Here is a 14,860-nt window from a genome sequence, read left to right as displayed (position 1 = left end):
GATATCTTCCATAGGGCTAAACAACTTTCAAATGATATTTTCGGTACTCAGATATTAGTTTCATTTAACATTATTTAACTCGAGCCTGTTTGATTTTTGACCAACAAATTGACTTTTTATGGCCATGGGTGTGGCAGAGCGTCGTATAAAGGAGCAGATAAGTAAAAAGGGGGTGGTTACATCGCCTCATTAACATATTTCTTGGTCCCATCAATTTTCATGGTACACATTTCCTCAAAGGCGTGAATGAATTAAATGTCACTTATTTTGTTCCAGTGACGAAACGCCATTGTTCGAAATACGATATTTTACTTTCATATGGTACTTAATGACACAATCAATTCTGTAGAAAAAGTGTGGGACAGTTGTGAAAACAGTTTTCGTTTTCTAGTTATGGATCTTAACGAGTTTAATTCGGGTACAGCAAATGGATTACACTGAAGGCCCCGCATTAGTTAAGCGTACATCTTCATACACCAAGCGCAGGGGAAACTTTATAACAAAAGATACCATATTATTTCTGAAACAGGCAGTGTCAAAAGAGTTTATAATCAGGATCAATAGTATGATCAAATGCAGCAGAGGCAGCAGCTGCAGTAAAAGTAGTGTTGATTTATACCGAAAGTTTAAAGGGGCCTTTTCACAGATTTTGGCAAGTATTGAAGCTTGTCATTAAATACTTTATATTGATAAAATAAAAAAATTGGACCTAAAAATCTCCAGTAAAAAACAAGAATACAATTAAAAAAAGAGTAAACAGTAACCCTCAACTGGGCTCGAACCACTCGCGCCCCCTTTGAAATAAGGCGGCACTTCTCCGGGGGGGGGGGGGGGCGCCTCTCCGGATACCTCGAACCACTGACCCCTGGAGTCTTGGAGTAAAAAGTCTCCCGCTTAGACCACTCGACCATCAGTGCTCATGCAATCAGCGGATGTATTTTTTACTTATATAAGAAATCCTCGTTGTTTCCCAAAATATAAAGACAACAACAGAACTTTCCAAATTATTCAATCGTTTCGCGTTGCAACGCTTTGATAATTTTCAGGTTTTCATATCGTCAAAAGATGCATATAATGGCTATATTAGACCATGGTAAATGTTCAGTATTACTATTTCCTCACAAATATCATAACTAGAACGAAAATTTGCGAATCTAAAACAACTATTTTTAATTTTGTCAATTTATCAAAACGTGAAAAGGCCCCTTTAATATCAGCAAAGTCACGTCTTTTACCTTGCTTCAAAGTTACTCAACATCACATACATTTATCAAACGATGTTTATGCCGAGATTTACGTAAACATAGATAATACATATATAAACTGAAATACTATGATAATCTAGCAAAGTAAATAAGAAGTTGGACAAAGTAGCTATCTCCGGGCAAAGATTATCATGAATACAAGCACGTCTCTGCTCTGTGTAAATATGCATATAGCTACCCAGTTGTGCAAATTACCCAAATGACTACTTATCAAAGATAACAACGATATATAGATTGGCAGTATCATTTGCATTTGATACAATTAAAATATATAACAGAGCAACCTCAGTAGCGATGGTGTAAAAACGAACTTGTTTCCTTCGAGTAAAATGAACGGAATGCGGTGACAGTGGTAAAACATAGTGATCTGCTAGTTTATTGCCTACCACGGCTGTACTGAAGTGTTTTGTATGAAAGACTCAAATAACAACATGTCTCAGACTGATCGTAAAGAATTTAAGGGAATTTGAAGAAAAAAAAGTTCCATGCGATCCCAGTGAACAAGACTTTAATTTGGTTTTGCCGTGAGATTTTATAATATTGAGCAGGTACACAATACAAAATGTGAAAGGAACGAGACAATATCTCAAGTAATTTGTTTAATCAAATCCCCAAATTATGTTTTCAATTACGAACATGTATAATGAGAAAAATAACAAATGAACTGCAAATAATTGAACATTTGACTGCGGTGACAGTGGTAAAATGTAGTTGCTAGTTTATTGCCTAACACGGTTGAAGTGTGGCTATGGGCTATAATGCTGAACTTTTTTGTTGCAGCCAAAATTCCTTCATTTAGGACCACAGGTGGTTAGCGTGTAGCTATGATATTAATTAGTGAAAACATCATTTTGAATGATAAATAATCATATTATAACGAAAAATTCACTTTTCTGGAAAAAAAATGTTCACTTTCAAATATATATATATAACAAGGTATGCACCTCAAAATCACCCGAAACCTTTGCTTGAAAAACATGGCTGCCAAGGGGCGGGGCATTTCTCCTTATATGGCTATATTTGGCTATAGTAAAATCTTGTTAACACTCTAGAGGCCACATTTATTGTCCAATATTCATGAAACTTGGTCAGAAGATTCATCCCAATAATATCTTGGGCGAGTTCAAAAATGATGCCCTTTTTTTGAAAAACATGGCCACCAGGGGGCGGGTCATTATTCCTTATATGGCTATAGTCAAACCTTGTTAACACTCTAGAGGCCACATTTATTTTCCGATCTTCATGAAACTTGGTCAGAAGATTGATATCTTGGATGAGATCGAAAGTGGTTACGTTTGCTTGAAAACATGGCTGCCAAGGGGCGGGGCATTTTCCTTATATGGATATAGTAAGATCTTGTTAACACTCTAGAGGCCACATTTATAGTCCGATCTTCATGAAACTCGGTCAGAAGATTCATCCCAATAATATCTAAAAAAAAAGTGAAATTTGAAAAAAAAATTGCTCCACATGATCCCAGTGAACAAGACTTGAATTTGGTTTGGGGTGAGATTTTATAATATTGAGCAAGTACACAATACAAAATGTGAAAAAGACCCTCTCAAGTAAATTTTTTAATCAAATCCACAAATTATGTTTTCAATTACAAACATGTATAATGAGAAAAATAACCAATGAAATGCAAATAATTGAAAACTCTGTTTTCAATAAAAAACATGTATAATGAGAAAAATAACTATCTATTAAATTGCAAAATCAGACTAAATTGCCAGATGATTAAATATATTAGAATTATAATTATAAAACAAGAGATGTGTTTGTCAGAAACACAATGCCCCCTATTGCGCCCCTTAGAAGACATATATTTGACCTTGAAGGATGACCTTGACCTTCCACCACTCAAAATGTGCAGCTCCATGAGATACACATGCATGCCAAATATCAAGTTGCTATCTTCAATATTGCAAAAGTAAAGAACAAACTTAATCGTACACAGTGTCTTTTTATTTATTAGCTAAGATGTGTGCGAGAACTAAATCAAGTCAGGTCTTTTTGACTCCATTAGTAACATATCAGTTTCTTGCTGTACAAACTTGGAGACAATGTACCACAAAGTATTATGCACTTTATTATAATTATTGTATTCTGAATTCCTATTATGTGACTGTTGTAATCTTCAAGCTAAAGTTGTACACCTTTCTGGCAAGCTCAAGGTTGCTATTCGGATGGATAGGACCACTCCTTCTTTCAGCACTTTCCATAGAAATGTCATTCTGAAAATTTTTAATCCTTGAGCTTTGTAACCTTCATGCTAAGATCATACACCTTCCTGGCAAGGTCAAGGTCACTACCAGGAATGGTCCACTCCTCCTTTCTGCAGTTGCCATAGTAACCATCTCTCTCGCCTTCAAGCTCCGGGGAAACGGCACAGTATACAACCGTCTGACAACCCTCCCTCGCAGTCTTGATAAGCAACACGTACAACGAATAGAGCATTGCATAAACCGGAAAGCAGAATATTTTGAACAATTTATTGAATATCACAGCATGTCTGCCAAGGTTTGTTCGCACCATTCCAGGATGTAATGTGTACACAGACACATTAGAAGGCACACAGTTTTGAAGTTCTCTTGCATACAGTAAGTTCATCAGCTTACTAGATGCATACGGCTTTTTAGTCTTATACGTCTCTTCACTGTTCAAGGTATTCAAATCTAGTTTGCCGTACTTGTGAAGTGAGGAGGACACAAAAACTACCCTGCTGCTCGTAGGTTTTTGCAACAACTCAAGAAGCAAATTGGTAAGCAAAACATTACTGAAATGATTCACTGCCATGTGGGTTTCAAGTCCATCTTCAGTGAGAGCATACGGTGCATTCATGACCCCTGCATTATTAACTAGCACGTCCAATTTGCCAACAGACTTTTTCATGTCATCACAAAATTCATGAACAGACATAAATGATGCAAGATCTAGCTTTTTCACTTCCACAGTCTGGTTTCCAGTTTTCCTAATGATAGATTTTGCAGCACTCAGACCTTTGCTTACATCTCTACAAGCTAAGATTACATGGGCTTGTCTATTTGCCATGTCCAAAGCAGTTTCATACCCAATGCCGCAGTTCGCTCCAGTTATGACCACTGTTTTTCCAGTCATAAGGGCACGACTGGGACAGCGTGCTGAAAAATGTAAGATAGCTCTCCTAACTGCTAGCACTGTGACACCTGAAATGTAGTTAAACAAATTTATTAAATGCACTTATCTCAGTTTTTTTTAAATAATCTAGGTTTCAATATGCAATAGGAATTTCTAACGATAAATCTTAACAAGAACTGTTGGAGGATACCATGCTTGACTTTCTAGTGCTTGTCGGCATTTCGGACATTTGTTCTAAAATAAACTTTTGGCACAGTGGGACCTTGAACATTGAGCCCAACCAACATCTTATTTTCTTAGGTATGCTGTTTCATTACAACAGACTTTAACATTACACATACATACATGTAACATATCTTGCCCTCTTTTTCAAAAATTAAAAAAATCACATATTGAAAAGACTTAAAGTTACTATTTGAATCCACGAATTGCATAGAAAGCAATTGCAAGTTGTCAAATAAATTATGTTATCAATGATTACCATGGTTATTCCAAGAAAATCTTTACTCAAGTAAACTTAGTTATTGTTACAACCACAGTTACCACCCTATGTGCATGACATAACAAGATGTGTTTGTGAAACAAAATGTCCCCATATATGACGCTTGACCTTGTAGGATGACCTTGACCTTGTGATGGATGACCTTGACCTTTCACCACTCAAAATGTGCAGCTCTATGAGATACACATGCATGCCAAATATCAAGTTGCTATCTTCAATATTGCAAAAGAATTCATAAAATAAGCGATTTGGGCCACATATATTTGACCTCTGACCTTGAAGGATGACCTTTACCTTTCACCACTCAAAATGTGCAGCTCCATGAGATGCACATGCATGCCAAATATCAAGTTGCTATCTTCAATATTGCAAAAGTATTTATAAAATAAGCGATTTGGGCCACATATATTTGACCTCTGACCTTGAAGGATGACCTTGACCTTTCACCACTCAAAATGTGCAGCTCCATGAGATACACATGCATGCCAAATATGAAGTTGCTATCATCAATATTGCAAAAGTATTCATAAAATGAGCGATTTTGACCACATATATTTACCTCTGACCTTGAAGGATGACCTTGACCTTGACCTTTCACCACACAAAATGTGCAGCTTCATGAGATACACATGCATGCCAAATATGAAGTTGCTATCTTCAATATAGCAAAAGTTATTGCAAAATGTTAAAGTTGGCGCAAACAGACAGACCAACAGACAGGGCAAAAACAATATGTCCCCCACTACTATTGTGGGGGACATAAAAAAGAATGCCAACCTGCAATGCCTATGCAGACCGTTGCGTTGGGAAGCTCCAGATTCCAACCCATTTCACTCTGAAATTGACATGTTACAGTGCATTAAGTTTTTTTGTTTTTGTAAGATTTGAAATGGTGACCTTTATTTTGAGTTGACCCCCCTTACCAAACATCAAACTTTGCTTACAAGGATTTTGTATAATATAATGAAAATTTGGACAATCTAAGGGCAATAATTATGGCATTAATTATGTGTATTTGCTCATCATCAAACTTGACTGAGATCTTTCAGCAACTTTGATAAAGAATGCTTGAGAAATGTGAATGCTAGAGTGTTTACAAACCAAATGTGGACGGACGGACAGCGGACAAAGACCAATCCTAAAACCTAACCTGAGCAATCAGGTGAGCTTCTATAGTGTTCGATCACAAGGTTTCTCTCTATATAGTCACATAAGGAAAACTGCCCCTACCCCCTGGCAACAATGTTTATTGACCCATCGGGACAATTTGCAAACTCATCTGAGATATATATAAAACAAATCTATTCACCAAGTTTCATGATGATTGGGCAAAAAATGTGACTTCTAGTGTTCACAAATTTTTTTTTTACTATATAAATATAAGAAAACTGCCCCCCCCCCCCCCGGCAGCCATGTTATTCAACTGACCGGAACCATTTCTCAACTCTCGTATCAAGGAAACAAATGTTCTGACCAAATTTCATGAAAATTGGGCAAAAAATGTGACTTCTAGAGTGTTCACATGTTTTCATATACAACTGTATATGTGTACAGGGGTCTCACTAGGATTTTCAAACAGGAGTCATTGGACTCCTTACTTGGAAAAATCCATTAAATAAAGAATGAAATAAAATAATAAATAATGTAATTGTTTGTTTTATTATTAAAAACCCAAATACACAATGTACATTAGGAATCCCACTCATTATGTTCTCTTTATTGTTACTTAAATAAAAAATCATGTAGAAAAAAAATAAAATAAAAAACTCTTTTAAGGCAAGTGTGCATAAAAGAGCTTCATATATTTACATACACACCCCACTTATATACATTTACTTTTTTTGTAAACAAAACATCATTACCCTGCAATGATATTTCCATTTTAAACAACAATAAAACCAGTTAAATACAAAAGTCTTTGACAATTTCAACAGTGTTACCAGATGACATCAATTAAACTTATGCCTTAAAAACTGCAAGTTGTGAATGGTGTTGGCAAACATCAAACGTCTTTTATGGGCAAGTTTCTAGGAAGTTAAAATTGTAGATTTGTAACACATCACCAAGTGGCCATTTCAAACTGCATAAATTAATACTACATTACTGGAAGCATGCTCTTCCTGTCAGATAAAGCATCAGGGCTTAGCTCCCTAGAGGATGGGATGTGGGAAAACTATGGAATAATTTAGAAACATTACTGCACTTGATTTATTCAATTTTAAACAGGTGTGAGAAAATAAATTGTGTTGGCTTGAGTTTAAATAGGAGATTGCCCTACAGGTTTTGTTTGTTAATGGATTGACTTGAAGATCCCAGTTATTCAAAAAGGTGAGTCCTGGGGACTCTCAATTGGTTTCAAATAGGAATCATTTTTCAATTTTAAGCGTACAAATATGCTTGATTAAGCATTTCTGAGAGCCCTGTGTGTATATAAACATTTGTAACAAGGGCTGTTTGTAAAACATGCATGCCCCCCATATGGGCTGTCAGTTGTAGTGGCAGCCATTGTGTGAATACGGTTTTTGTCACTGTGACCTTGACCTTTCACCTAGTGACCTGAAAATCAATAGGGGTCATCTGCTAGTGATGATCAATGTACCTATTAAGTTTCATGATCCTAGGCCTAAGCATTCTTGAGTCATGATATGGAAACCATTTTACTGTTTTGAGTCACTGTGACCTTGACCTTTGACCTAGTGACCTGAAAATTGATAGGGGTCATCTGCCAGTCATGATTAATGTACCTATGAAGTTTCATGATCCTAGGCGTAAGCATTCTTGAGTTATCATCCGGAAACCATTTTACTATTTCGAGTCACTGTGACCTTGACCTTTGACCTAGTGACCTGAAAATCAAAAGGGGTCGTCTGCTAGTCATGATCAATGTTCCTATGAAGTTTCATGATCCTAGGCGTAAGCATTCTTGAGTTATCATCCGCAAACCATTTTACTGTTTCGAGTCACTGTGACCTTGACCTTTTACCTAGTGACCTGAAAATCAATAGGGGTCATCTGCCAGTCATGATCAATGTACCTATGAAGTTTCATGATCCTAGGCCTAATTATTCTTGAGTTATCATCAGGAAACCATTTTACTGTTTTGAGTCATGGTGACCTTGACCTTTGACCTAGTGACCTGAAAATCGATAGGGGTCATCTGCATGTCATGATCAATGTACCTATGAAGTTTCATGATCCTAGGCCTAAGCGTTCTTGAGTTATCATCCGAAAACCATCTGGTGGACGGACGGACCGACCTACCAACATGAGCAAAACAATAAATCCCCTCTTCTTTGAAGGGGGGCATAAATATAATTATGTATTCACTTTCTATAGTGTAAATTTATAATATAACAAGAGGGCCTGAAAGGCCCAAAGTGGCTCACCTGAGATTAAAAGGAACTGACCTGTTCTGTGCAGCCCAAGATGTCATTAGAACAATATGTTCTTACCAACTTTCATGACTAGTGAACACCCTGGCAGCCACGTTTTTCAACAGATCAAAACCATTTTCATACACATCCAAGATATCATTAAAAAAAATATACTGACAAAGTTTCATGAAGATTCATAAGTCCATATAAGGAAAAATGCCACGCCCCCTGGTGGCCATGTTTTTTAAGCAACCGAAACCATTTTCGAACTCATCCAAGATATCATAAGGACAAATCTTCTGACCAAGTTTCATGAAGATAGGAAAATAAATGTGGCCTCTAGAGTGTTAACAAGGTTTTACTATAGCAATATAAGAAAAAATGCCCCGCTTCCTGGCGGCCATGTTTTTCAACCAACCAGCATCATTTTTTAACTCGTCCACGATATTATTGGGACGAATATTCTGACTGAGTTTCATGAAGATCGGACAATAAATGTGGCCTCTAGAGTGTTAACAAGATTTTACTATAGCCATATATAGCCATATAAGAAAAAATGCCCCGCCCCTTGGCAGCCATGTTTTTCAAGCAAACGTAACCATTTTCGAACTCATCCAAGATATCATTGAGACCAATCTTCTGACCGAATTTCATGAAGATTGGACAATAAATGTGGCCTCTAGATAGTTCACAAGGTTTTACTAAAGCCATATATACATGTAGCCATATAAGGAATAAAAGCTGCGCCATGAGCGCATGATACGCCCGTCGTTCGCCAATGAAGTAGTAAGGTAATAAATAACCCTTTGAATCATTTTTTTACTTCAGTTTATTTGTATTTGAATACATGGTTTATTTTATAAGTACATGAGCATGGAAATCACGAAATTTTGACGAACAAAGTCCCATAACTCTGGAACGACAATTCAGAATTCCGTCAAAAACGAAAGGGGATCAGGGTTTATCAATATTAAGATTGTGTTGAAATTTGAAAAAAATCCATCGAAGGATATTTGAGCTACAGTAGGGCATTCAATGAAATCACGAAATTTTGACGAACAAAGTCCCATAACTCTGGAACGACAATTCAGAATTCCGTCAAAAACGAAAGGGGATCAGGGTTTATCAATATTAAGATTGTGTTAAAATTTGAAGAAAATCTGTCAAAGGATATTTGACGTAGCGTACGACATTAACAGACGGACGGACGGACGGACGCGGGGTAAACCATAATACGTCCCGTCATAGACGGGCGTATAAAAATGCCCCGCCTCTTGGCAGCCATGTTTTTCAAGCAAACGTAACCATTTTCAAACTCAACCAAGATATCATTGAGACCAATCTTCTGACCAAATTTCATGAAGATTGGACAATAAATGTGGTTTCAAGAGTGTTAACAAGGTTTTACTATAGCCATATAAAGAAAACTGCCCCGCCCCCTGGCGGCCATGTTTTTTCACCGATCTGGACCATTTTCGAACTCGTCCGAGATATCAATGCAACCAATGTTTTGACCAAGTTTCATGATGATTGGGCAAAAATTGTGACTTCTAGAGTGTTCACAAGGTTTCTCTATAGCCATATAAGGAATACTGCCCCGCTCCCTGGCGGCCATGTTTTTCAACGGACCGGAACCATTTTTAAACTCAACCAACATATCATTTAGACAAACATTTTGACAAAGTTACATGAAGATTGGGCATCAAATGTGACTTCTACAGTGTTCACAAGGTTTTTCTTTTTTTTGACCTAGTGACCTTGTTTTTGACCCAACATGACCCAGTTTCAAACTCAGTAGAGGTATCAATGGGACAAATGTTCTGACCAAATTTCATGAAGATCAGACAATAAATGTGGCCTCTAGTATGTTCACAAGGCAAAATGTTGACGACGGACGACGGACAAAAGGCGATCACAAAAGCTCACCATGAGCACGTTGTGCTCAGGTGAGCTTAAAAAGTAAAATAAATCTTTAAATGAAATACATATTGTGACGTTTCTTTCTGTTCTTTGATTTGTTAATATTGTAAATTTATTGAAAATGTTTTAATATATTAATGTAATCACTCACGATATTGTTAATGTATTACCGGTATATGAAACATGCAAAATCTTAAACAGAAATATTTTTGTATGTATTATATTTTAAAATAAATCTTTAAATCGCTTAAAATGCATGTAAAGAATACATTTAACCCAAATAAATAATTTAAAAAAAAACAACTATGTTGTTTTTGTGTTGTACCAGACATTCCCAAAAGTATTTTTAGTCCACAGGACATTCGGTCCTCTGGACTGGAAAGACTTGCAGGACCGGACTTGGATTCATAGGACCAAAACATCACGTCACTGACTCAAATTTTTTGACATTATGATAATTGGAAAACTGTTATCATAAATGGATAATATAAGCAACACAACACTGGACACTAACAAATCACAACACACTTACAGAATTCTATATAAAAATAAATTGGTTAAAAATAAATCAATTTCTAAATTGAAAATTGGTATGCAAATTGCTCTTTAAACAAAAGTTGTCAGATACTGGTCTTTTTCCTTCTTTAGCAGAGGTTTTATATAGGCCCTTTTCCCCAAGAGAAAGGCCTCTTCCCCAACTTAATTTCTTTAAAATCGTACAAATTTTCCAAAATTTTAAGTTTGGAAAAAATCCCCGCTTTCTTCTTTTTGTGTATATTTTCCCCCTAAAATTGAAGGCCAGACGTTTCCCCCACATTAAGAAAAAAAGCATTGCTGATAGTTAATGTAAATTATCTTTACAAACAAGAGGGCCAAGATGGCCCTAGTTTGCTCACCTGAGAGGAGTCGGTTCATTTAATCTTTAGCAATTGTCAAACTTGACCTAGATATTGTCCAGACAAACATCCTGATCAAGTTTCATCATTATTGCACCAAAACTCTGGCGTATGGAGTGTATACGAGGTTTTTGTAAGGTTTGACCTGGTAACCTATATTTTGAACCCTCTGGCCTCATGACCAAACATCAAACTTTGCTTACAAAAATAAATATTATGACCAAGATTCATACAATCTGAAACAAAATTTTGACCTCTAGAGTGCTTACAAGGATTTTGTATAATATAATGAAAGTTTTGCCAATCTAAGGGCAATAATTATGGCATTTATTATGCGATTTTGATCATTATCAAACTTGACTGAGATCTTGTGGCCATATAGCTTCTCAGCAACTTTGATAAAGAATGCTTGAGAAATATGAATGCTAGAGTGTTTACAAACCAAATGTGGACCGACGGACGGCAGACAAAGACAAATCCTAAAACCTCACCTGAGCAATCAGGTGAGCTAAAAAAGAGTGTTTTTTTCACCGATCTGAGCCATTTTCCAACTTGTCCAAGATATCAATAAAACCAATGTATTGACTTAGTTTCACGATGATTAGGCAAAAAATTTGACTTCTAGAGTGTTCAAAAGGTTTCTCTATAGTCATATAAGGAAAACTGCCCCCCCCCCCCTGGTGTCCATTTTTTTTACCAATTGGGACCATTTTCGAACTCATTTGAAATATAAATAAAACCAATCTTCACTGTTCACAAGCCTTTTTTATTATATAAATATTAGGAAAACTGCCCCATCCCCCTGGCAGCAATGTTTTTCAACGGACCGGAACCATTTTCGAACTGAACTCACGTATCTAGAAAACAAATGTTCTGACCAAATTTCATGAAGATTAGACCAAAAATGTGACTTCTAGAGTGTTCACATGTTTTCACTATATACATACATGTATAGCGAAAACTGCTCCGCCCCTTGGTGGCAATGTTTTTTCACTAATCTGGACCATTTAAGTTCTAAGATACATGTATTAATAAAAACAATATTTTGACCAAGTTTCATGATGATTGGGCCAAAATTGTGACTTCTAGAGTGTTAACAAGGTTTCTCTATAGCCAAATAAGGAAAACAGCCCCGCCCACTGGCAGCCATGTTTTTCAACAGATTGGAACCACTTTTGAACTCATCCAACATATCATTAAGACACACATTTTGACAAAGTTACATAAGGATTGGGCATGAAATGTGACTTCTACAGTGTTTACAAGGTTTATCTTTTTTGACCTAGTTTTTGACCCAGCATGACCCAGTTACGAACTTGATCGAGGTATCATTGGGACAAATCTTCTGACCAAGTTTCATGAAGATTGCACAAGAAATGTGGCCTCTAGAGTGTTTACAACCAAATGTGGACGGACGGACGACGGACGGACAGACGACGGACAAACACCGAACCCAAAAGCTCACCTGAGCAATCAGGTGACCTTAAACACACACACATTTATACTGTAAGGAATCAATGAAGTACCTTAAACAACAGAACACACTAGAGCTGTAACGATTCACCCATCATTCGATTCGATTGCGATACCAAATGGTCCGATTCTATTATTTTTTATTCGATTTAAATTAAACAATTTGCTGCTTATTTTGCAAACTATTTCATGTTTGGTTTGTCCAGGGCATTAATTAATATGTATTATATTTGCTATTAACTTATTATGTTGTACATTTAAAGTGTTTAATTTTTTTAATAAAATTTAAAAACACAACATTGTTTTATAAGTAAAAATTTTATTGAATAAAACCTGGTGAGTTATTCTTAAATAACATAAAATGCACAATGACATGTATTACAAGTGTTTTCAACCGAGTGTTTTCTTAAAAATGTTTGCCTCAAATTTGTAGTGTTTCCAGATTAAGGGTACCTAAGGTCAACAAAACTCGTTTTGCAAGTTGATTTTGCATCAGAACCTTTGCGAAACCCGAAATGTTCCCATACTTTTGATTTTAATTTTAGCGGTGCGTCTTTCAGCGTGGTTGAAGAAGCCATTTTACCGGCTGGTGTAATGCTCTGCATGTTATTCATTGGATGCCATATTGGCTAATGACCAATCACAAGACGTATTACAAATGACAAAAAAAATGTTAGACGACGGATTTGGAAAGTAAAGTTTAAAATGCGGATCAATCGGGATTGCAGTGAATCGAATCGAAATTGGCCGTATTGGTATCGAAATCGAATCAACAGCGTTGAACCGGTTTTGGGATGCATCGAACCGAATCGTTACAGCTCTAGAACACACGCTGGATATCGATAACATAATTAAACCGACTAAGATTAAAGAGCGCAAAGCTATTCTCAGTATTATGAAAGTTTCATTGACTATTTCCCGGTCGCAAAATTATGTGACAACTCAGAATTTTACTACAAAGTCTATAAACTGGACACAAGGATATATGAATCAACGAAAGTGCACTATCATGCGTAAATTTGATTGGGAAACTAACTGTTTATGTCTCAATTATACAACGATCTGAGTTGAAGAGTGTATTAGTTTCACTGTAAAAACTATCGACATATTTACTCTGAAGTTTTAGCTGCGCATGAGCAGGAACATTTTATGAATATTAACAGAAATACGAAGTAATGTTTACTGCTCATATTTCTTTTAAGGTCTCTTTTATTTTCAGATTTTAATTATTTTAAATAAATAAATTTTTGCTATTTTATTATTTATCGGACATTCGGACCGGCAACATAGCATTTTCAATCGGACCTGTATCAAAAACGTCGGTCAGGTCCGACACTTTTGGGAATGTCTGGTTGTACAGAGGTTACAATCAAAGGTGCGAAAGTTTCCCATTATGATTCACGGTATTAGTTTAAACCTATTTATTTTACTCGATTACATCGAAAGCCTAAGTCTTATATAAACGCTCTCGAGTCCGCTTCCTGGGCCTAGAACCAGTACTTGGTGTCTTTGGGTAGATCTAAAGAACGCTCCCACGGTAGGGATCGAAGGGTTCCAGTGATTTTTTTGCTCAAAATTACAGCTGATTTTTGGCTGCTTCCCAATCCCAAAAATCCATGTTTTTTCCCAAAAATCTGACCAAAATTTCCCCCCCCAAAAAATTTTTTTTTTTTTTTTTAAAGACTCTTATACAGTCGATTGGTGTATAACGGATAGCTAAGGACCTCGAGTCTCATTTCAACGTAAACACCATGCATTCAGTAATTAAACCTTTAAACCTCGAAAGACAAATGTACTCTTTCCTATTGAAACATGCCAGCGGTTTTAAAATTCCAACAAATATTTTTTGTTTACAGCGCAAATTTCAGAGTAAACTGATTCAGCCATTACCAGATCGCTTAGGTCTTTATCGGATTACATGTGTATCGTGTTTTTTCTTGAAATTTTACCCAGCATTTGTAAAACATATTGCAAGTTAGGTACATATCCAGAAAAGGAACTTCATTTCTGCGTTTAATAAGACCGAGTTCATGGAAATCGCTGCACAATTGATGAAGTAATGGCTGTTCAAAGCGATGCACCCTATATTCGGGTCGTTTTGAGTTGAATACCTTGTTATATATATAGATTTGATAGTGAAAACTATGCTTTCAGAGAAATTGATTTTTCGTTATAATTTTATTATTTTTCATTCAAAATGATGTTTTTACTAATAAATATCATAGCCACGCGCTATCCACATGTGTATTGGACAACTTCAATTGAGTTTTCATTTAGTTTGAGACAATCCCCACATTCCCGAATGTGTCGCCA

General features: G+C 36.2%; 1 protein-coding gene across 2 annotated transcripts in view; it reads right to left on the bottom strand.

Annotated features, from left to right (window-relative positions):
* Window positions 1-2,826: 2,826 nt before the first annotated feature.
* Window positions 2,827-14,860, bottom strand: part of LOC127873387 (retinol dehydrogenase 14-like) — a 13,226-nt gene continuing 1,192 nt past the window's right edge. Inside the window, exons 2-3 of one of the 2 annotated variants that reach the window (XM_052417240.1) lie at window positions 5,662-5,719; window positions 2,827-4,450 (exon numbers count right to left, since the gene is read on the bottom strand). In XM_052417240.1, coding sequence (XP_052273200.1) covers window positions 3,510-4,450; window positions 5,662-5,713 — 993 coding nt within the window. In that variant the 5' untranslated portion in view covers window positions 5,714-5,719 and the 3' untranslated portion in view covers window positions 2,827-3,509. The remainder of the gene's footprint in view (window positions 4,451-5,661; window positions 5,720-14,860) is intronic. The other variant, XM_052417241.1, reaches the window with a different exon arrangement.

Source organism: Dreissena polymorpha, chromosome 3, assembly GCF_020536995.1.
Source record: "Dreissena polymorpha isolate Duluth1 chromosome 3, UMN_Dpol_1.0, whole genome shotgun sequence".
Lineage (NCBI taxonomy): Eukaryota > Metazoa > Mollusca > Bivalvia > Myida > Dreissenidae > Dreissena > Dreissena polymorpha.
The sequence above is the reverse complement of the archived record's forward strand: the minus strand, read 5'-3'. Positions and strand labels throughout refer to the sequence as shown.